Raw genomic sequence first — 25,034 nt, 5'->3', positions numbered from 1 at the left:
TCCAAATTTTCCCGTCACTGTGGTTGAAAACGAACGTCGATTTGACCCAGTTTTTTTTTTTTTTTTTTTTAAAGGTTAACCGATTAATTGAAACAATAAATCGGCCAACTAATCGATTATGAAAATAATCGTTAGTTGCAGCCCTATTTGTGAGATTTAAAAGAGCAGTTTCTGTGGAGTGTTGAGGGCGAAATCCAGATTGAAGGGGATCAAGAAGGTTATTTTTAATGAGGTGGTCACTCAGTTGGTTGTAAACCAGGCATTCAAGGAGTTTAGAGGAAAAGGGGAGCAAGGAGTTAGGGCATAGGCTGTTAAGATGTGGCTATATGTGGAATTACACCCCAAAATACATTCTGCTGCTTCTTCAGAGTATGGAGATACCACACGTGTGAGACTTTTTGGGAGCCTAGCCGCATACAGGTCCCCGAAAACCAATCACCGCCTTCAGGAGTTCTAAGGGCGTAATTTTTGATTTCACTTCCTCACCTCCTAGCCCAGTTTCAAAAGTCATAAAATGCCAAGATAGCACAAGCCCCCCCCCCCCCCCCAGATGACCCCATTTTGGAAAGTAGACACCCCAAGCCATTTGCTGATAGGCGTGTTGTGTCCATGGAATATCTTATATTTTGCCACAAGTTTCGGGAAAATAATTTTTTTTTTTTTTTTTATATAAACAAAACATTGTCACTAAATTATATATTGTTCAAACATGGCATGGTTATATGAGGAATTGCACCCCAAAATGCATTCTGCCGCTTCTCCTGTATATGGGACTACCACACATAGAATGTATTTTGGGGTATAATGCCACAACTTTGTGTAAAAAAATAAAAAATAAAAAATGTAATTTTCCTGAAACTTGTGGTAAAATATAAAATATTCCATGGACTCAACAGGCCTCTCAACAAAAAGCTTGAAGTGTGTTCTTTCCAAAATGGGGTCATTTGTAGGGGTTTTGCGCTATCCTGACATTTCATGGCCTCCGAAACTGTGATAGGTAGTGAGGAAGTGAAATCAACATTTTACACCCTTAGAAATCCTGAAGGCGGTGATTGGTTTTCGGGGGTCTTGTACACGGCTGGGCTCCCAAAAAGTCTCACACATGAGGTATCCCCATACTCAGGAGAAGCAGCAGAATGCATTTTGAGGTGCAATTCTACACATAACCATGCCATGTTTGAACAATATATAATTTAGTGACAACTTTGTGCAAAAAAAAAAAAAAAAAAAAAAAAAGGGAAAAAAGGGTAAAAATAAAAATATAAGATATTCCATGGACTCAACATGCCTATCAGCAAATAGCTTGGAGTGTCTACTTTCCAAAAAGGGGTCATTTGGGGGTTTTGAACTGTCCTGGCATTTTATGCACAACATTATGTCACATATCACACACTGTTCTAACCACTTGAAGACAAAGCCCTGACACTTTGTTTACATGAAAAAAAAAAAAAAAAAAAAAAAATTATATATATATATATATATATATATATATATATATATATATATATATATATATATATATATATATTTTTTTTTTTTTTTCAAGAAAATTACTTTGAACCCCCAAACATAGGCCCTACCACTCCCACTGCTTAGAAAAGCAGTCTACAGGCTAATTAGCCACTAGGATTACTTTTACATGAAAGTTGACCGCTGGCTGAAAAGAATGATACAAAGATGATACCTAAACCTGCAGGCATCATTCTGGTATAATCCACTCAAAGTCTAGCAACATACCAGTACCTTGCTGGTCCTTGTTGGGCATACATTGTAATGTTATTTTTTTCATGCAGCCTCAGGGCGCCCTTCCTCCACCCACTTCTAATGTTAGGCATACATGCACCATTTTATTTTATTTTTTTTAACTGTGGTGGTGAAATCACCTCCGACAGAGCTGGAGTCACAGCTTTATGTATCGTGGGAGCAAACGCTGTTGTGGTCAAGATAAACCCGTGCTGCAGCTGAATGGCATACCTGCCAAGCAAATGATGGTTAACAATAAAACAAACATTACAGTATAAACATACCCGCAAAGCAAATACAATAAAACATAGTAAAAATAAAACAGAGAACGATAGATATAGAACAATAGTGAGCGGACAGTAGAGAGTGAACGAGAGAGAAAATACAACCACAACTATTTTTGGCTTTTTTGTGCGTTTTTTTATTTTTTTCACTTTTATAAAAACTGTAAAAAAAAAAAAAAAAGAAAAACTGTAAACTGAACATTGCAGATTAGGGTCAAAATCTGATGGCCATCACATCTTTTGATACCCTGTGTACGTGTGCCTGTGTGGTACTGTACCCTATGCTATACTCAACTAGCGTGTGGCAGCGTTCGAAACAGTCACCAATGCAAATACCTGATTGGTCAGGACAGGAAGGACAATAATAGCGGGTGTCCCGCCTATATCCACTCTTTCTACAGACACGACATCTTTTTCTTTTTGGGGGGTTTCTTTGGGTAGGGGTACCAGAGAGGATATGTGAAAAATGCCTCTCATGCAGCCGGCTTACTGCATTTGCATTGGGAAGTTGGGCCAGAGCATCATCTGGAAGCAGAAGGGCTCTGATGATGTCTTGCTGGAATTTAACCACTTCCCACCCGGCCAATGTACATATACGGCTGGGTGAGAGCTCTCTACTTCTGAGAGGACGTTCAGGAACGTCCTTCAGAATGAGGGGGATCGTGCGTGCCCGTGCAGCGGCGCGATCCTGATGGGCATCTCGGATCGGCAGGAGGGCTCTGTGATTGGCCCTCCTGATCACATTACGGCCGTGTCCAATCACGGCCGTCATGCAATGTAAACAGCCGGTTACTAGGCAATCGGCTCTCCTCTCCTCACACGGAAGTCGTCGCTGAGGAGAGGAGAGCAGATCGCTGCAGCCGGCTGGTGATCAGTGAGTATGAGCGGTTTTTACAGCTTTTTACTAACTGATCACCAGTCTAGTATAAACCTACAGTGTAAACACACATGTCACCACAATACACATGTCACCACACATGTCCCCAAATAAAAAAAACACGTCCCACTAAAATCACATGTTCCAATGATTATCTGCACACATATGTACATGATCATTTGCGCACATATGTCCGTGATCACACAAACCAATTATTATACACTTAACGGAAATTTTTTTTACCAAAAACATGTAGCAGAATACATTTTGGCTTAACTTTATGACAAAATTTGATTTTATTTGATTTCTTTTAAAATAGAATGAAGAAAATATAGTTTTTTTTCCCAAATTTCCGCTTTTATATCGCAAAAAATAAAAAAAACTGAGTCGTGAATAAATACCACCAAAATAAAGCTCTATTTGTGCGAACAAAATGATAAAAATTTCATTTGGGTACAGTGTAGCATGACCGCGCAATTGTCATTGAAAGTGCGAGAGAGATGAAAGCTGAAAATTGGGCTGGGAAGGAAGGGGGCGAAAGTGCCCTGTATTGTAGTGGTTAAAGAAGGATCCAGTTCATCCAGAAGCTTTGTATAGCACAAAAGCATTCAGCAGAGCCAATTGAAGTAAATAAACAGACACTTTTAGGTACCAGCGTCTGTCCTTACGGGCAATTAGGTACGGCGCCAACAACTGGTCATCGAGGTCCACCCCTCCCATATTCAGATTATGTTCGTGGACACAGGGGTTTTTCCACAACACCAGTCACCATAGGAATTTGGACCGTTGTGTCTGCGTGAAGGGAGGACAGAATGAAAACATTCTTATCCCTCCACTTCACAGCGAGCAAATTACTACAACTCAAGCAGGCTCTCTCCCCCAGCCTAAGACGGGAATCTACAAGCTGCTCGGGAAAGCCCTGGCGATTAGATCGCACGGTGCCACATGCGCCAATTTGATGATCAAACAAGTGACTAAAAAGTGGCACTCTTGTGTAATAATTGTCCACATACAAGTGGTACCCCTTTCCGAATAAGGGTGACACCAAGTCTTACACAAACTTACCAGCGCTCCCTTTGTAGTCAGGGCAGTTCTCCGGCTCTACACAACTACCTCTTCCCTCGTAAACCATAAAACTACATGTATAGCCAGTGGCCCTGTCACAGCGCTTATACATCTTGACCCCACATCTGGCATGCTTGCTGGGAAGATACTGTTTGAATGACAAGCGGCCAGGAAACGTAATCAGGGACTCATCAACCCAGGCTTGATGGGGAGTGAAAAAGGCTGCAAACCGTTGGTTGAAGTAGTTTACGAGGGGCCAAGAGAGGTAATTATTGTCGAAATGCATGAACAGCAAGATCTGCTCGTATCGTGCCCTGGCCATGGAGGCAGAGAACACGGGCATATGGTGAATTGGGATAGTGGACCAATATGACCGCAAGTCACTCTTTTTAGTTATGCCCATGAGGAGGGATAGGCCCAGGAAGGCAAGGGTCAGCTGGGGATTAGCGGCGATGAATTGACCAGCATATAAATTGCTTTGGTCCACAATAGCTCTATAGAGATCTTCGGTGAAAAACATCAAATAAAAATCAAGTGACGTAAAATCAACTGTTTCTACCTGTTTCAGAAGTGGTGGGTTGCCAATTAGGATTGGCGAATGCTGCAGGAAGGGCACTATGGGTTTGATGGGCCTGTCTTTGTCTTCTTCTTGGTGGCAGCGGGACACTACTTGTGCTTGTCGGCTTGCACTGCACTTATGGGACTCGCCACATCACCAAGTGCTGGATGTACGACCAGGATGTACTAGGCCGCTGGTGCTTGCCAGTTCACCAGAAGGATGAGCAGTGCTAGTACCGGCTCGCGGCTCTATGAGGGACCCGTGGTTTTTACACCTCAACGACAGCAGAACGGGGTCTGGTATGCCTGACCTTGGCAGGAACCACAACTCCGTCGTCAGAGCGATCTGTCAGGGTGCCGCTGCTGTCTACGGGTTTGTATTCCGAGCCTGAATCTGACAAAGGAGTGACTTCCTCTTCACTATCTGTCATGCTCAGAAATGTGTAGGCCTCTTCACTAGTGTACCTTCGATTTGACATTTTGGTCTCTAAATTTATTGGTACAGTAGTGATACTCACGGATAAAAAAGCTCCTTGATTGTTAGCGACTGATTCAAACGCTACCAAAAAAACTGTTAGCATTCACAGCAATCAGGCCTGACTCTGCGAACGCTGCAGTTATGCATTTTGTAAGCAACAGTGATCCATTGATACTGCACTTGGGTGGGATGAGGTGGGCTGGGCAGAGGGGCTAAACGAAGGTGATAGCAGGTATCTCAGCCGATCCCACTAACACTGCGTTTTTGGGAATGCCGCTGATATCACCCGCCGAGCAATCAGGGGGTTAAACCTTTATTGGGTAAAATACGGCAGGTGCCCTGACGCTATAAAAAAAATAAACTAGCTAAACTGCGTCACCCATAACACTTATACAGTGATCACTGGTGACGGGGTAATCAAGGGGTTAAACCTTTATGGTGGGGGGGGGGTTTAGGGGGGTCCCTAGACCTATCTGGGCCTAAGACTAATTACCCAAACATGGATTTGTGTCACTAATGACACCAGTACAGCGATCAAAAAAAAAAAAAAAATCTGAATGCTGTACTGGGTGACGCAGTGACAGGTGGTGATTGGGTTAACTGGGGGGGGGGGGGGGGTGAATTGTGTGCCTACGTGACCTGGTGTCAGTATAGTGTTGGTGCAACTCACTGTTCAATGTTATCTCTCCTCTGTCTGGAAGGGAAAAGACCAACACGAGGATCCGATCAGATTTCATTGGCCTGGGTCTGGAGACTGATCGGTTCTGGTTCGAATACGATCACCGGGGCCACGCGCCCGACGTAGTATGACCGCGATTCGCCTGCCCGTGCCATTCTGCCGCAGTACAACTGCAGCGGCTGGTCGGGAACATGTTAACAAGGCATGTCTTACACACGGCATAGGCATACTTACAATTATACCACAAAACACATTCTGCTTCACAGCTCAAATATCAGGATACTACATGTGTAAGGCCCCTTTCACACGGGCGTCTCCGCTAAGCTGAATCCGCTTGTTTAATGGGGGATCTCTTTGCTAAGCAGGTGGATGACAGGTCCAGGTCTGTGTCCGCTCCGCTATGCAGTGTGGACACAGTCCTACTCTCCTCTATGGGGCAATCGGATGGAAAACGGACCATCTTCAGTTTACATCCAATCCGATGAGCAGATGGAAAATAGGACCACCATCTGTTTTTGGCGGATAGGAACAGATCTGATGGCGGTGGGTGTCAGCGAACATGTGTCTGCTGACATTCCCCACTCCATAGAGAACAATGAGGGTCGATCAGGTCCGCCTGAAAAACTGACAGACGGAGCTGATCAGACAGCCCATGTGAAAGGGGCCTCAGACTCTCAGCTTAGACACAAAAAGCAGCTCCTTTGTGCTTTCAAGGATCATAAATGACATGTCTAACTTCCTGACTACCCATCTAAATTATTAGATTTTGGAAAGCAAATGCCCCAAGTTATTTTCTGAAAGGCATAGTTATTTATTTATTTATTTTTTAAATGTCTTTTTGCCACACGTTTTTGGAAAATATGGCAATTTTTTAAATTACCATTGTGTTATAAAAAATAAAAAAAATAAAAAAATTGTCAATTAACCACTTGGAGACTGCGCTATAGATGAATGGACAGCTAGTTCTGGGAGGCCGTCCTGATCGCGTCTGCTGTGGGGCGCTGTCGGAGCGCTCTGTCGCTGCTGATAACAGATTGAGGTAAAGAGCCAATAAGCAACTCTTTACCATATGATCAGCTGTGTTCAATCACAGCTGATCACAGATTTAAATAGAAGCCAGTTATCTGCACTTCTTTCCTCATGCTCAGAGCTAACTGGCTTCTCTAAAAGGGACATCTACACTGATAATCAGGGCACCGAACGGTGCTCACCAGTGCCACCAATGTGTACCCACCAGTGTCACCCTCCCAGTGAAGGAGAAAAAATTACCAGGTTTTCAAAAATTTTATAACAAAACTATGAACATTTTTTTTTCTAAATCTTTGGTCTTGATATAGAGATATTTATTTATTTATATATATATATATATATATATATATATATATATATATATATATATATATATATATATATATATATATATATATATATATATATATATATATATATATATATATATATATATATATATATATATATTTTTTTTTTTTTTTTTTTTTAAGCATTATATTTTTAAGACACCCTAGAGAATAAAATGGTGGTTGTTGCAATATTTTATGTCACACTGTATTTGTGCAGCAGTCTTTCAAATGCAATTTTTTGGGGAAAAAATTAGTTTAATGAAGAAAAAAAATAAAAATAAATGTGAAAGATTTTACGTCATGAGAATCATGATCTTTATATTCTAATAAAAATAAAAAAATCGTGATTCTCATTTTGGCCAGAATCGTGCAGCGCTAATTACATACATACATACATACATACATACATACATACATACACACCTGGGGTGATTAAATAAATACCACGAAAAGAAAGTATTTGTGTGAAAAAAAAAAATTTAAATTTGTATGGGTACAGCGTTGCACGACTGGCAATTGTCATTCAATATGTGACAGCGATGAAAGCTGGAAATTGGCCTGGCCAGGAAGGGGGTAAAAGTGCCCAGTAGGCAAATGGTTAACACACAGCACAGACATACTTAGAATTACACCCCAAAACACATTCTGCTACTCCAAAGTATGGAGATACCACATGCGCGAGACTTTTACAGCCCAACTACAAATGGGCTATAAAGTCCAAGGAGTACCCGTTTCTAAAAGCCAAGGAAGCCTAGCCTACTGGTACATGGTTGACCCCAGGAACACCATGTTTCCTGACCAGGATGTACATGAGGATAAAGAAGGAAGAACAAAAAAAAGCTTCCTGTGGTTCCAGGAGTGCAGTTGTCCACAGGGGATGGCTGGTTTCTCATAGGAATGTAGTCAGTAGGGCCAGTTCTGGTGGCAAGTAGAGACATGGTCAGTTAAAAACACAAAAGGATTGGTTCAGACAGCAGGCAGAAACAATGTCAATAAACAGGCCAGGGCAGGCAGCCAGAGGCAATACTGCACTGGTGTGGCGGTGATCAGGAAAACTTTTGCAGGCCAAGCTACACTGGCTCTGGTATCACTGTACGGATATAGTGGTGATCAGGAACACTGTTGATGGCTTACACTGGGACTAGTGTGGCAGCAATCAGGGACACAGTCGCCAGCTTACACTTCCTTGGTGACAGTGGGACTTGTGTGGTGACGATCATAAACACTGCTGCTGGCATACACTGGTCTTGCGGTGATAAGGAACACTGTTGCAGGTATACATAATTCTAGTGACACAGACTGGTGTGGTGATCAGGAAAAACTGTTGCTGGCCGCACTGGTCCGGTGTGGTGGCAAACCGGAACACCGTTTCCAACTACACTGGTCTGGCAACACCGACACTATTAGGGCTTGTTTACAGGTCAGGTTGGGCAGTGGTTTTACTGCCCCGTAACCACTGCCCCTTTTAGCTGCAGAGGCAGCAGTCAGGAGTGGACACATACCATGGCTGCAATACTTTCCTTCATAGCCATGGTAGGAATTATATCCTCTTGCTTTTGGCGGGCGTAGCACCTGCTGATCAGGACCCTTTTAAGTGAATGAGGGCTCATGTGTAGGGTCCAAGTGGTTAAAGCAGGGGGTAAGGGGGCAATACAATATCTCCTCATTGCCTGTCCAATGCTTTCTGAAGAGCCATCCCAACACTGATCATCAGAGTTCAGAGTTCGAGGTTAGAGTGAGACAGACACACACACACACAAATGAGGCCTTCTGATGACACAGTGACAATGCTTGGCTGCACCAGAGATACAGCAATTAGAGCAGTCAGTCACTGTAGATAATCACTGGTCACAGCAGTACAAGGTCACCATAGTGACTTTGCAATTACTTTGGTGACAGTATGTTTTTTTTTTTTTGTTTTTTTTTTTTTAAATACTGTCACGATTATGACGACATTGATCAAAGACAGTGGCTGCTACATTGGCATATGGTGTCATCAGTGCAGCAGTTGGTGCCTTTGATCACCAGAGCAGTACAGTGTCACCATAGTGACACTGTACTGCTTAAGGGGTATGATTAATTTGTATTTTAATTTTGTTTTACGCGCAGAGTGTTGATCACTGTAATAAAACACTTGGTTTCCTTTCACAGATGATCGCTATGTGAGGAGACAGTTTGAAGGCTGCCGCATGCAGCCTTAGCTTGCACGTGTGATTGCCGAGATGGATCACAGCAATTACAATATAAGCCTGTACCCTGATCTGTAAACTCACACAAGGCACATGAGTGGGAAGACATGGGTATATGGGTATATCCTCCCAAATCTAGAAAGTTCCCACTCGGCTGTTTATATGCAGTGGCTGGGTGGGAGGTGATTAAACATTAGGCATGATGCAAACAAGTTTTAGGTGTACACATTTTTTTTCCCATCAGTCAGCTATATATTCATTGACAAGAGTAAAATAATTTTCCTTAACAGTTTGTTACCTACCTGTCGGAATGTGAACAATTCGTACAGCACTGTCTGTAGTATTAACATGCTGTCCCCCAGCACCGCTGGCCCTTTTTGTTTCTATACGCAAGTCTTTGGGATTAATTGTTAAATGTATCTGCAGACATAGACAAAAGTAACAGATGACGACAATATATCAAAGAGGAAGGAAGGAGCAGAAATAATAACAGGTCTCCAACCTACTATAGATGCCCTGATACTTTATTAAGTAGATGCTATGGCTGCTGTTTCTTCCTTTAAGCTGTCCGTATTATTGGCATGCGGTCCTACACACTAATGTAATAAAGGGACACTGTGACATCAAGGGGAATGCACTGTAACAATTAGTGCTCCTTTACAGTGAAGTCCCCTTTAAATCTCAGTGTCCCTTTACATTATAGTGCCCCTAGCAATCACAGCCCCATCACAGTGCAGTCATATCCCCCCCCCCCCCTTTATCTATAATCACAGTGACCCTTTTACTTTCTGTGCAGATCTCCCCTTGATCCCTTAGAGTCCACAGAGCTCCCCCCCCCCCCCCCCAAAACCACCAGAGTGTGCAGAATTTCCACTTACGCTTTAAGGAGGGAGCAGGGAGCTCTGTGGACTCCAATGTAAAGAGGAACCCTGCTTTAAGGGGACTCTGACGTAAAGGGAAATGCTGTGTACTTTGGTGTAAAGGGGAACTCTGATGCAAGGGGGTCTCTGCTCACCAAAGCCCCCCCCCCCCCACAGCAGAGTCCACAGAGAACCCTTTAAATTAATTTATACACTGGGAAGCAGGAGAGAGTGTGAGCTTACTCACCCCAGGTTGGAGGCTGCCTGCAACTTTCCTCTACTGGCTGGCGTCTGCTGGTTCAAACTTCCTGCCCACACATCCCTGGGGAGTGTGGGTGAGGCAAACACAATAGCGGCAGGAGGAGGAGCAGAAGAGCTCTCTCTCCTCTCCCGTCTGTGTGGTGCGGAGCGAAGAGTGTGGGGGGGCTGTCAGCGTTGGCTCTGAGCTGTCAAACACAGCTCAAAGCCATGCAGCCAACAACTTCGCCGTTAGTTCCACCAGGAGTGGAGCAGAGGAGACACAGGTATGGCTGCATAGAGGGAGGCGAGCAGCAACCCCAGTCATCTCCAGCTAGGTGGCCCAGTTATCAACAGGCCACAACCCGGGTTGCCCCGGTCTACCAAGCACATGCCTGGTCTGCCCTATGGCCAGTCCGGGCCTGGTTCTCACTTGAAAATATGAGGGATGGGAAACCAGACAAAGTAAGAAGAAATAAATACCCTGCTAAAGGAGAGAGAAGATCGAAGACTTCCTGTAAAGCACGTAAGTGAGCTCTCCTCCAACCTTCACTCTACGAAATCAGACCGAGTAGGTCTATGGTGTCTAAATTAAAGTTAGTACTAATAGCAATAAGGCCAAAGTAAAAACTTGTTTCAATTGAATTGATCCTGCTAGGCCAAAGGAAATACAAAAACTTAAACAGTGCATCTGACTGTACATTATAATTGGCAAGCACTGGGTATTCAGTTTCAGGTTGGATAAGACATACCTTTCATGTGCTGTGCTAAAAGAGGACTTATTTTGACAACGTGGGATCGATTTAGCCTTTATTTCCTATTTTGGTAAGAATGCTGTTAATGGGACAGAAGCGATGGAAAATCTTGCCCATGAGACACAGACAGCAATAAAATATGACTATTGGCAAACTAAATAAATGAATAAAACCATGAATTAAAAAAAATAAATAAAAAATCTATCTATCCACTTAACTGTCAACCAGCCTTAGTTTTGATGACCACTAGCCCAACAGGTTACAGAACTGAAGTCTGCCTAACCTATAGCATAAGCTTTTGGTGGGCTGGGTTTAAGTAGGAGGAGTGATCTGCAATGCATACCCTGAAAACTACACAGAAGAAAACTGTAGCCGATTTTCAAGGCTAGTCACAGTAAGATGACCAAAAAGGTGGTGAAAACATCCTAAAATACAAAAACTGTGCAGAATAGGCAAAAGTAAAAATTGACCATATCAAATCGACAGCTTGACAAATGTCGTTCAAAAGTACTCTAAAAACTTTCATTTGCTTTTAACAATTGTGAGACAAATAAACTTTAACAAAAAGGGAAATCACATACACTGTTATAAATTTGTTAAAATCAAAACAAAAAAAAAAAAAAAAAACGCACATCTTTTTGTAGGTAAAAAAGTGCAATTAGTCTTGAAGTGGTAGGAGGAAGACTGGACTGGGAGCTCTTGTTCCTGGCTGGAACTGTGGCCCTGTTTCTTCATAAGGGAATGTACTTTCCCAAGGGTCTCTGCGAATTCCTTTCTCACTGAGGAAAATAGCTCCTTATACTTCTGTGTGTTCTCTTCCCTTATTAAACCAGCGACGCAGGATCTGCAAATCGATTTCGGCCCATGTGTCCCTTAATGGGTTTTTGCATGAAGGGCATTTTCTTCCTGCAGGTCTCTGTTTTGGCAGTGGCTTTCTGTAAGACAGAAACAACCCCCATACCTCTATTAGCGAGATACTACTGCAATAGAGAGACAAGAAAAAGTGCCCAAAGCATACTCCCCAGAGTCTCCCTCCGTGCTGAACTGCTAACAGAACGTGTCATCCTAGCAGGCAGCTGCAGGCTCTAACCATCAAACCAAACAAAATAACCACCCAGTGAAGAAAAGGAAAGGAGGTGCCTCTGCACCTCTCCTACCTGGGACTGGCCAGGAACCTGGGCGCCTGCATCCGCAACTGCTGCTGACGACTCTGTCTCCTCCTTCACGAGTGCCGCAGCAGCTGCCTGTGTGCTCCTTAAATGAAGCTCCTCTGGCATCTATTGCTCAGGAGCAGAAGGAAGTCCCGGCAAGATGACCCGCCCCTTCTTCCTGGGCTCCAGCAGCCAGAACCACGTGTTGCTACGACACGCTGGAAGTCTCCATCCCCTGCCATCCGAGACTCTGTGCCAACATGCCGAGACCTGGCACATACGCTCCAACTGAACACACCTGTGCCGCCCCCCCCCCCGAACACATGGGGCAGACAACCACCAATGGACCCTTACTCCTGTGAGCCGAATGAACGGGCACTGGAGCGATCCCACCTTCTTGTGCGGGAGGGAGCTGGGCAGGTCTGATGACAGCAAAAAGCCTAAGGTACTGCCAAAACCCCCTCCTTGGAGAAAGCACAACCTCTCTGGTTCCCCAGCAGTGCTTCCACCATGGCGGAGGAAACACTAAAACTGATGTCATGGTGGGAGCAGCAGGTTTTAAGAGGTGGTGCTACGCTCTCTCTCTCCAAGGTGCTGTCCTGAAAGGCAAAGGGAGAAAATTGCCTTTAGTTATACTTTCAACATAGCTGGATTTCTATTTTATGACCAAGCTAAACCCAGAATAGTTTACTTCTAGGGCTTTGACACACAATATCTAAATATTTTAAGCATAGGTTTCTATTGCTTTTTGATGATCAAACTGTTTTTGCCAGTGAACAGCTAAAACATCAACATTTTGCCACATTTCAATAGAACATTTACAGCTTCTTATTTCAGTTTATACTTTACCTCACTTGGTTGAGGCAATACTGCTACAGTCATAGTACTTGTGTGTATTCTTCCTTGTTTCTCAGTCTTTGGCACTCGCTGAACTCTGTGCACTCCACCTTCATATTTTAAACATCTATAGGCATCTAAACCTCCTACGCTTGCTGATGCATGTCGCACTCCACCTAATACATAATAAAAAGTAATATTAGATGTTATTCCATCACAGCCCTTACAAAATACACAGTTCTTCCACAAAGGAGTATGAGTACCTCCTGTGATGCAGTGGTTGGGCCTAGCAGTAAATTCCCACCCTCAAACACTGTCATGTGACCGAGGGGGGGGGGGGGATCACGTCATCACTACCCGTAAGCTCCAACACCTGGCATTTTGTGGCAGCTGCAAAGAAAAGGGCAGCAGAAGAGCACTAGGAGGGCGAGGATTACTGAACCTAGGGCTTTAAAACAATCCTGTCACTATGTCTGGAATGAACAAGAAACAGGATTATATAAAAAGGCGGCTTTGCACAAAAATGGGAGAGAATCCTTTAATTCCCCATCTCACCAAAAAGACTGAAACTCTGAATCAAAAATGTTAGGGTAAATAAAGTTTTCGGCTTGCTGTCATCCCCCACCTCTATATACTTACCAGAGTCCTCAATTGATTCAGTGCTATTCATGGCTGGATCTATTCTCTCCCCCCCTCTTATTTACACAGGGCCACTGGCTCCTGCTGCTGTCACTCAAATGCTGTAAGAAGGAAGTGGGGCTAAGTGGCTCTGTGTCTATGGAGCACAGCTGCATAGACACACACTGCTCAGGAGCAATCGCACACTGTGTGTGTCTCCATAGCAGGCAGCATGCTATGGGGGCACATGAAGAAGAGGAGTAGCCAAGATCTCTGGCGGGGGACCCCAGAAGAGGAGGTTCAGGGCCACGTTGTGCAAAACCATTGCACAGTGTAGATGAGTATAACACGTTTATCATTTTAATTTTTAAAAATTACCTTTAGTAACACTTGAAGTGAGCGATGTGTATAGTTTATAAATTGAACTAGATGTCTCACCCTGCCACTCATTTTCATTCAACTGAAGTGATTAGTGAGAAAGGGACTCGCAATCCGAATTCCCTTCATAAAATTCCTTCTTCAATCTTCCCAAGTGCACTGAAAAATAGTCTAAGCGTCATTGTTTGATAAAATTACCCCCAAAGTCATGATCAAAATAAAAGAAAAATGTAAAAATTCGGTTAACAAGAAATTGCTTTTTCTTCTTGATGAATATGACCTGTCCCCCTTGTTCCTGTGCATTCTCATGCTCAGTGCACACTTTGCATTGAAGAAGTCGAGTATCAGTTGCCCAAAAATAGTTATACATATATTTTTTTATTCCCGATACATACTTCAACGTAGGCTCAAAAAAGGCAGAGCCAAAAAAAAAAATTGGGGAAGAATGATTATGTGGCTTTCAAAAATAAAGGAAGAGTAAATTCTGAATCTGGTGTGCATCCACTCACTGCTCCATTTATCTGTTCGCATTCTTATGTTAGCTCTGTTTATCTATTTTTTACTTAAAGTTATTGTAAAGTCTCAATTTTCTACACACAGAAGGTTGTTTTATCTTAAGGCTTGGTTCACACTGGTGCAATGTCAGACATCTACAGTGCGGTGCGAATCACATGTGATCGCATGGCTGAATTTGCATTGCCTTCGGACCAAAATTGTGCAGGACCCTTTTTTTGTCTGCACCAGGATCGGATCGCATGGGTGTTCACACCCATGCGATCCGATTCCAGTTCAAATTAACAGTTCACACTGTGATCTGATCTCATTAACGTCGTATTGACACCCTCAGCGGTTCATAGAGGGCAGCGTGAACTGGTGGCTATTTAGGTACAATGCGGAAACCCTCACTGGATTTGCAGGGTTTCCTGCATCGCACCAGTGAGAACTGAGTCTAATGCATAGAATGTATTATGATAAAAAAAAAAAAAAAAAAAATTCTGCCTTTACAACCACATTAAGCTGGCCATACATGGCTCAGTTGTTTTTGTTAATTCAGGATGAATTAAAAAGATTTACTCGATTCCCCCATCCACACATTCAAGAAAAAGCCTCTTCATTGTGCTATTGTATTCTGACAGCAGAGAGACTCTTCTGCTCTCACAATACACAGATCAGCACTGCAGCCAGCTTTCTTCAAACAGATTTGTTCAACAGACGATCAATAGATTGTAATTCATCAGAAGTCAGTGGCCACACATGGATCAGAAATCAGCTGGATCCTGCTGAACCATCTGAATTTCGATCCATCTGTGGCCACCTTTAGGAGTGGAAATAAATAGGATCACAGCAGTCAGACTTTGCTTCTGTAGTGATACCTGTTCCTAGTTTCCTTCTGGAAGAAGGTACAAAGCCAAATTAGAAACAATGGAAATCTCCATGTTTCATTCAAGACAGGTTTTCTTTACAAAGGCAGAAGAAGAAATATACTATTCCACATGGTTTTGCCACCATTGATCCATATAAGCATTAAAAGGAAATGCTTGGAGCATAGGGCATACGGCCACTGTGGAGATGATTGGAGTAGCAAAGTCTACATCAGTAATTTCCAGCTTCCAGGAGAATCAGCCAGACATCACTGCCTCGCCTTGTCCATTCCGAGAATGCTTTACGTTCATTCAGAATATGAGAAACATTGCCTGAATAGCGCCCATGCTGAGCAGCCAACCTCCTGTGATTGATAAGTGGGGGTCACTGAAGTAGCAGTGTCTATTTTAGTGACTCAACTTGGCATCAGTCAGGTATGGTAATAACATTGGCTAGGCCAACATATAATATAGCCATGCCTGGAATTATTTAACCGCTTGCCGCCCGCCCACCGTCAAATGGTGGCGGAGCGTACAGCTCTCGTTGTGGGAGATATGGCCGCTCTCGCACACACGGCGATCGCTGCCTCACTGTGTTTCTAGGACACGGCATGGCTCTTTAACCATGTGATTGGCTGTGTCCATTCACAGCCGGTCACATGTAAACAAGGAAGTCCGGTAATCAGCAATCCTCGCCTCACACTGATAAAGGGGAAAAAAAACAAAAACAAAAAAAACAAACACACACACACACACACACGCATTGATTAAATACCACCAAAAAGAAAGCTCCATTTGCGTGAAGAAAATGATAAAAAATTTGTTTGGGTAGTGTAACACGACCACACAATTGTCATTCAAAGTGCGACAGCGCTGAAAGCTGCAAAATGGCCTGGGCAGGAAAGGGGTGTAAGTGCCCAGTAAGCAAGTGGTTAACAAAAGATTTACATTAAAAAAATAGACTACATTGCTAAGTTGAGCTGCTGCTACAGCCCTTCTTATCAAGGGCTCTTCAGGAACAAATTTTTGTATCTACACATGTATAAAAACATGAAAAAAAAATACGTATGATAGTCTCTATTGGACTGAGTTGTATGTTCAGATTTCATTATCAACTGTGCAGGAAAAAAAATTCTTTAAGTATATTGCATAATGTACCCAGATCACTGTGGGAGTATTCCAATATGTCAAAGCTCCAATTTTTATAACTAGCAAAACGCTGATACATGTCAAATATTTCAGCAGTAAAAAGCATTGCCTCCTGTCCTCCAACACCAGCTGTAAGCTCCAGAATAAGATTGCAGTCGTCCACTTCATCTCTTGGAATTAAAAGCCGAGCCATCTAAAAAGAAAAAAAAAAAGGTTTTCATCTTTCAGCTTCTAGTGCAGTGTCATAGAATGGAATGAGAATGAGTACATAGAAATGTATCACAAAGCTTAAGAAAGTAAAATCTTTAAAATGTTGCTTCTGCCTTTATTAATGCTGCACAGTTTGTAATTGGCGGTATGAACAGGATTTTGTTACTCATTGTAAAATCCCTCTCTCCGACTTCAATGATGGACATCGCTTCTTCATATTCCTGACCATAAGGTTTTACAGCCCTACCTACAGGAGTAGGACACTAGGCAGAAAGAACATAGCACCGTCAAAGCACAGGACAGCACAAATTGAGGGGCGAGTGCGGTGTCTATCGATTAACTCAGAGAAAAAGGATTTTACAGCGAGTAACAAAAATTGTTTTCTCTTACCTTCATTCACAGTAGAGCTGCACGATTCTGGCTAAAATGAGAATCTTGATTTTTTTTTTTTTCGCTTAGAATAAAGATCACAATTCTATCAGCGTTACATCATCTCTATCTATCTATCTATCTATTTATTTATTTTTTCTCTTTTTTTTGTGGGTTCCAAGTAATTTTTTTAGCAAAAAAATACTGGATTTTAAAATTAAACTTTGTAAGAAACAAGAGTCAGAAAAAAGGAGATCCAAAGAGAAGTAGATGCAGAAGAGGCCGTCAGGCTCTTATGTGGGCCATCCACAATATCAAAAATGGAGTCTGACCTCCGAAGAGAAGCTGTAGCAGACAGGTACACACAACTGTGTGGACCACATCCAAAAAATGCAACGCAATAGCCTTAGGGCATGGGCACAGAGAAGGCAGGAATGTCCTCATTCAAAAGTGGTGTCTGCTTTTCACCTGAAGGGAAAGAAGGACACGGGTGTAAAACCAATAAGGAGACGTAAGGGACTAGGCCACAAGCTCTGATACGTGGCATGTGGAAGTGATAGCAAGCAAAAAGGCAACCTTCTGGACCAAAGGGACCAGGTTCAGGTCCCGCTGTCCAACTTGTGAGCCTGTGCGAATTGTAGCATTAGTTTCCTGTTCTTAGCTGACAGGAGGGGCACCCGTGTGGTCTTTTGCTATTGTAGCCCATCTTCTTCAAGGTTGGATGTGTTGTGCATTCAGAGATGATATTCTAGTAGTAGAGCTGCATGATTATTTGTAAAAAATAAAAATAAATAAAAAATCAAAAAAAAGGGGGAAGAAGAAGAAGAAGATTGTGAACTTGAATGAACCCCCCCCCCCCCCCCCACGATCTTAATCCGGCATTTCCACGATTCATGTAACAAGTGCAGAGCCATAAAAAAAAAAAAAATAAAGCAGCCAGCAAAATTTATTACAATATTGCTCAGCACTGAGAGATATAAAGAAAAAGTATCATTTGGTTCTTTTAGATGAAAGTAATTAATGTTGGTCTGTAAATGGAGGGAAGTTTAACCACTTAAAGACTAAGCCTTTTCACAACACTTGTTGCTTACAAGATCAAAAAATAAAATAAACCGTAAAGGTAGTCCAATTTTTTTGTATTATGTAAGGGATGACATCAACAAGGCATTTTTGTCCATATAACTGCCGCTCACTGGATATTTTCTCTTTTTCAAACCATTCTCTGTAATCCCTAGAGATGGTTGTGTATGCAAATCCCAGTAGATCGGCAGTTTTTGCATTACGCAGGCCAGCCTGACTGGCACTAACAACCATGGCACATTCAAAGTCAATTAAATCCCCTTTCTTACCCATTTTGAACTTCAGCAAGTCTTCTTCAAAATTCTTAAATATATATTATATACACATACACACACACACTTACCAAAAAGTATTGGGGTGCCCGCCTTTACACCCACATAATGGCATCCCAGTCTTAGTCCGTAGGGTTCAATATTGAGTTGGCCCACCCTTTGCAGCTATAACAGCTTCAACTGTTCTGGGAAGGCTGTCCACAAGGTTTAGGAGTGCGTCTATGGAAATGTTTGACCATTCTTCCTGAAGTGCAGGAGGTCAGGCACTGATGTGGACGAGAAGGCCTGGCTCACAGTCTCCGCTCTAATTCATCCCAAAGTGTTCTACTGGGTTGAGGTCAGGACTCTGCACAGGCCATTCAAACTCCTCCACCTCAAACTCACTCATCCATGTCTTTATGGACCTTGCTTTGTGCACTGGTGCGCAGTCTTGTTGAAACAGGAAGACCATCCCCAAACTGGTCCCACAAAGTTGGAAGCATGAGATTGACCAAAATGTCTTGGCATGCTGGCGCCTTAAGAGTTCCCTTAACTGGAAGGGCCAAGCCCAACATAATTCCCCCCTCCATCAAATGATTTGGACCAGTGCACAAAGCAAGGCCCGTGAAGACATGAACAAGCGAGTTTGGGGTGGAGGAACTTGACTGACCTGCACAGAGTCCGGACCTCAACCCAGTAGAACACCTTTGGGATGAATTAGGAGGGGAGACTGCGAGCCAGGCCTTCTTGTCCAACATCAGTGCCTTACCTCACAAATGCGTTTCTGGAAAAATGGTCAAACATTCACATATACACGCTCCTAAGCCTTGCAGACAGCCGTCCAAGAAGAGTGGTGGGCCAACTCAATATTGAACCCTATGGACTAAGACTAGGATGCCATTCAGGCTGGGCTCACACCTATGCGAATTAGATGCGGGGAAATTCGCATAGCAGGACAACGTGACCGACTCTCTATGGAGCCAGTTCACTGGGTGGCTGCGGAGAGCACTGTGCAGCCCCGTGCGTCTTTGGCTCCATTTCAAGCAAAGATTCATCCCCGAAACTGAGAACAAGGACACACAGCGTTCCTGTGCAATCAGTACCAGTGTGAACCGAGCTAAAGTTCATGTGCATGTAAAGGCAGGCGTCCCAATACTTTTGCTAATATAGTGTGTATATAAACACCCACGACTGAATTGATTCTTGAGATTTTATTGCCTGCATAGTTTGCATGAGAGTGGTCTCTGCACCTGATGGGGTGGAGCTCCTTCAGGTGGAGATAGCACAACATCCAACTGTAGAAGCACACGCAGGAGACCGACACTGTCACTGCAAGGCATTGGCATGTACACACACACAAAAAGTTTTCTGACTTCACTTGTTGTATACAATGTCCAAGCCAATCACCCAAAATGTTTTACAACATGCTTTCTCTCACTTTAACCACTTACAGACCGGACCATTTTGCTGGTCAAAGACCAGACCACTTTTTGCGATTTGGCACTGCGTCGCTTTAACTGACAATTGCGCGGTCGTGCGACGTGGCTCCCAAACAAAATTGACGTCCTTTTTTCCCCACAAATAGAGCTTTCTTTTGGTGGTATTTGATCACCCCTGCGGTTTTTATTTTTTGCGCTATAAACAAAAATAGAGCAACAATTTTGAAAAAAAAGCATTATTTTTTACTTTTTCTTATAATAAATATCCCCCAAAAATATCTAAAAACATTTTTTTCCCTCAGTTTAGGCCGATACGTATTCTACATATTTTTGGTAAAAAAAAAAAATTGCAATAAGCGATTGATTGGTTTGCGCAAAAATTATAGCGTTTACAAAATAGGGATAGTTTTATAGCATTTTTATTAATAATTTTTTATTATTTTTTTTTTTACTAGTAATGGCGGCGATCAGCGATTTTTATTGTGACTGCGACATTGTGGGGGTCCCATCGGACATTTTTGGGACCATTGTCATTTATACAGTAATCACTGCTATATAAATGCAGTGATTCCTGTGTAAATGACACTGGCAGTGAAGGGGTTAACCAGTGTAGGGGTTAAGTGTTCCTAGGGGTGTGTTACTAACTGTGGGGGGGGTTGGGCTTTCATTTAGTGAACACTGATCTCTGCTCCAATCACATGGAGCAGAGATCAGTGTCACTAGTTGCTAGGCAGAATGGAGAAATGCTGTTTACACGGCATTTCCTCCATTCAGCCGTTCCGTGAGACGATCGCGGTGATGCCCGCGGCGATCGAGTCCGCGGGTCCCGCGACCGGACTCACGGGGGTCCTGACCAGCGCGAGAGCGCGCCGCCGGCGGCACGCTCCCGATGGCAGGGCGGCATTGAATATTGGACATACCTGTACGCCAATATGCCTGCCCGTGCCATTCTGTCGACGTACATCGTCGTGCGCTGGTCAGGAACCGGTTAAAATAGTTCCTTCGTATGTAGCATCAGCTACACAGTATACAGTGCTGTGCTCTGGCAGCAGGATGGGACTTCTGTCCCTTTACCAGAACAAATCTGAGTTGGGATGTGCTCTATTCAGCCATTCATAAAAACCTTTGAATTTTCTGGAGTACAAGGCTTCCTCCAATAGGCTACAGCAGGGATATGCAATTAGCGGACCTCCAGCTGTTGCAAAACTACAAATCCCATCACGCTTCTGCCTCTGGGAGTCATGCTTGTGGCTGTCAGTCTTGCTATGCCTCATGGGACTTGTAGTTCTGCAACAGCTGGAGGTCCGCTAATTGCACATCCCTGGGCTACAGTAAAGAGGTGGTTTATGAAGTTGTGATCTCCACTTCAGCCAGAGGAATCCTACTCATTCAGAAGATACAAAGCTTCCTCCACATGGCTGACTAGCGCTCAGCCCAACGAAATTTTGTTCTGGGAATGGCCCGAAAGTACCCATACTGCTACCAGAACACAGCGTGTATACCGTGTGTAGCTGGTGCTAAATACAGTTTTTATTCAGCACTCACATCAGGCGCATCTCTTAGTAAAGGTTATAGTTCATTTGTTCAACCAGCTTGGCCTAAAACAAAACTTATTTTATATAAGTGGCAGAAGGAAAAAAAAAAAAAAAAAAAAAAAAAAAAAAACAGCCTACGAATTCCTCAGAGTGAAGGTTTCCTTTAATAATCCAGAATCTAAGCGCTAGTACTTGAACGCCAACCGTTTATTTTTATTTATTTTTACACATGTAATAATAATAATAATAAAGTGTACATTACCTGGTATTTTAGGCTCATTATTTCTTCTACACAAGATGCTACTTCTGTGTTTGCAAGTGCCTTTAAATCTTCATTTTCATCTGTAAAGCAGCAAAAGAACAAAAATAATAAACAAAAAAAAAAAAAAAAAAGACAAAACTCATTTTTATCTTGCAAAGGTTCTGCCCTGTGGACCCCACATACGTGAGCTACTACTGATTCTTTCCAGAAAACACTGTGCTAAAGCCAAAGTTCAATTTACCTTAAAGCAAAAAACTCTTCATTAAAAAAAAAAAAAAAAATCTAACGACCGGACCATTTTTGTGATTCCGCACAGCGCCGCTTTAACTTAACAAGTGCAACATTACACCCAATTTTTTTTTTACTTTTTGCTATAATAAATATCCCCCGGAAATATAAAAAAAAATATATATATATATATATATATATATATATATATATATATATATATATATATATATATATATATATATATATATATATATATATATATATATATATATATATTTTTTTTTTTTTTTTTTTTTTTTCTTTCCTCATTTTTGGCCGATATGTATTCTTCTACATATTTTTAGAAGAAAAAAATTAAATAAAAATCGCAATAAGCATATATTGATTGGTTTGCACAAAAGCTATAGCGCCTACAAAATAGAGGATAGTTTTATGGCATTTTTAGTAATAATTATTTAGTAATGGCGGCGATTTTTATCAGGACTGCGACATTATGGCAGACACATCGGACACTTTTGACACTATTTTGGGACCACTGTAATTTATACAGCAATCAGTGCTTTAAAAATGCACTGATTACTGTGTAAATGACACTGGCAACGAAGGGGTTAACCACTAGGAGGCAAGGAAGGTGTTAAGTGTGTCCTATGGAGTGATTCTAACGGGGGGGGGGGAGCTACTAGTCACATGACAGCGAGCAGTAATCTCTATCATGACACAAGCCAGAATGGGGAAATGCCTTGTTTACATAGGCATCTCCCCGTTCTGCAGCTCTGTGATGCGATCACCAGGAGACTGGCAGACAGCGAGTCCGCTGGTCCCACGCTGTATGTGGCGGGCACGCCTTCTATCCCCGCCTCTTACAGGCAACGTACAGGTACGCCCATTTGCCCACTGCTGCCATTGTGCCGACGTATATCAGCACGCAACAGTCAGTAAGTGGTTAAAATTACAACTTTAACAAAAAATACATTTCTTTCTACATCTTGTGGCAAAAACAAACTCTGTAAAAGATTCACTGTGCCTCTTAAAAATACCTTAGAGCGTTTACTCTCCAAAATGTGGGGATTGTAAAGTGTTTCTATTGTCCTGTCACTCCAGGACCTCCAAACATGCATCTCCATGCAGCTAGGCTAGAAGAAATACAAATTATCTTTCTTTATTTTTCAAAAACTTGTAGCAAAAAAAAATAAAAAAAAATAATGTGATCTTCAAAAGATCTACTTTGCAAAACGTGGTCGTTTCTCCTGTTCTGGCACTTTCTGGGGGTTCAAGTAGTCAACAAATCAGATGTGTTATGTATGCCCCTTGAATGCCTGAAGATGCTCCTTAGATTTAAAGTATCTAGGCAGTGAAACGGTTTCACACATGTGCTAATGTCATACTCAAGAGTAGTAGAAAAATCATTTGTACTTTTTGCTATAATAAATATCCCCATTTCACCTGCTCTCACCTGATAGGAGCTGTTGGAGATCACTCAGCTCTCTTTCCTTAGCTCTCAGCTCTCTGATCACAGGTAGGATACGCCAATTCCTCAAGCCCACATTCCCTCCTCCACCTTCCCAGGGTGCTGCCCTCTGCTGGTCGCCTCCTGTGTCTGCAGTCTGAGCTGCCTCCGCTTCCCATCGTTGTAGGTATCCGCTCCACGCTTCGCTCCTTATTAGTTCTTCCAAGCCTGGATGGCGCCGACTATCAGCCGCCACACTCCGCTTCCACTGCACTCCGGATACCAGTCCGGGGAGGAAATTACAGCGTCCGCCCCACAGTCTCCGGGGAACTGTGCGAATACCGCACATTACACAGCGACTGACACCAAGCAACATGACCTTTAGTTCTGCCAAAATCTGTCCCCTTCATTGGATACTGTCCGTTCCGTACTGCGCAGGCGCCGCGCTTGCGTAGTAAGGATGAGAAAGGAGACAAATGTCTCCGAAGAGAAACAGCTGAGCGGCGGTGTAGAAGTAAGATGGGTATCCTCTGCTACTACTGCGCATGTGCCGATTTCAGACAAGCAGTATGACAGGATCGATGAGATCCTGGGGGCTCTGGCCTTCCGGGGCTGAGTGACAAGCTGAGTGCGCATGTGCAGTTCACTTCCCGTGGGCACCTGGAGGTCTAGTGTCTGGTTCAATGGAGTTATAATTGGAGGAAACTTTTTGTTTAGTTTTTTTTGTTAATTTTAATCATATTGCAATGTGTAATGTCTGCTCCTCTACAGCTTTCTACTGTATATTACAGCTACCCAGATACAGAGACTCATTATTATTTATTGAGATCTAGATATATAATATCTCTATCACAATATGTAATGGGCTGTATATATTTATCATTCCTGCAGACCACTTCAAAACCCAAGTTCGCACTAATGCAGCCTCAATCCCCCCTCCCCCCAAATGCATAACCCCCTTTTTTTTACTACTTTTTTCTTCCTTAAAAGGATAAGCTCACCTTTTCACCAAAAAATTCTAAATGCGCAATTTCTGCAGGTGAAAAAAATGTGCACTTACAATTTTTTTGTTTTGAGAGCGATCAGCCCCGCACAGCCTAGGTTTTTTTGTTTTTTTAAAAAAATTGTAACCGCCAGTGGGGGGGAGAAGATCCCCTGCTAGCTGTCAAAAAGGGGGAGGGGCCATCTTTTCATAACATGTTGGGTGTAATATGTTACGAAAGGTGAACTTATCCTCTAAAATTCATCCCCTGGCCGGCCCATACCCTCATTCTTGCCTGGGCCAGATTAACATGTTTTATTGCTGCAGCCTCTTGACAGTGTGAGGAGGAAAAAAAAAAAGCAGATCGCCTGTGAGCGGCTGTGAGAGGGACATCAGTCCCGAACATGGCGAGCTGCCGCCAGATCCTCTGTGCCCCCTGCCAGTGCCACCTAGCAATAGGCAACAGTGCCGCCTACCAGTGCCCACAATCAGTGCCTCAACAACAGTGCTGCCCATCATTGGTACCTATCAGTGCCGATCAGTGCCATCTTATCAGTGGCCATCAGTGCTGCCTTATCTGTGCCCATCAATGCCGTCTTATCTGTCCCTATCAGTGCCACCTTATCTATGCCTATCAGTGTCGCCTTA

At 42.9% G+C, this 25,034-nt stretch overlaps 1 protein-coding gene across 1 annotated transcript in view; it reads right to left on the bottom strand.

The window, feature by feature from the left end:
* MTRF1L (mitochondrial translation release factor 1 like) overlaps window positions 1–23,945 on the bottom strand; it is a 35,891-nt gene extending 11,946 nt beyond the window's left edge. Inside the window, exons 1-5 of the mRNA XM_077486319.1 lie at window positions 23,411–23,945; window positions 21,727–21,806; window positions 16,590–16,773; window positions 13,087–13,250; window positions 9,537–9,654 (exon numbers count right to left, since the gene is read on the bottom strand). Of these exons, the coding sequence (XP_077342445.1) occupies window positions 9,537–9,654; window positions 13,087–13,250; window positions 16,590–16,773; window positions 21,727–21,806; window positions 23,411–23,780 (916 nt within the window). The 5' untranslated portion in view covers window positions 23,781–23,945. The remainder of the gene's footprint in view (window positions 1–9,536; window positions 9,655–13,086; window positions 13,251–16,589; window positions 16,774–21,726; window positions 21,807–23,410) is intronic.
* Window positions 23,946–25,034: the final 1,089 nt, after the last annotated feature.

This window comes from Lithobates pipiens, unplaced genomic scaffold (assembly GCF_037356315.1).
Source record: "Lithobates pipiens isolate NorthernLeopardFrog02 unplaced genomic scaffold, aLitPip1_a1.2 Scaffold_18, whole genome shotgun sequence".
Classification (NCBI taxonomy): Eukaryota; Metazoa; Chordata; class Amphibia; order Anura; family Ranidae; genus Lithobates; species Lithobates pipiens.
The sequence above is the reverse complement of the archived record's forward strand: the minus strand, read 5'-3'. Positions and strand labels throughout refer to the sequence as shown.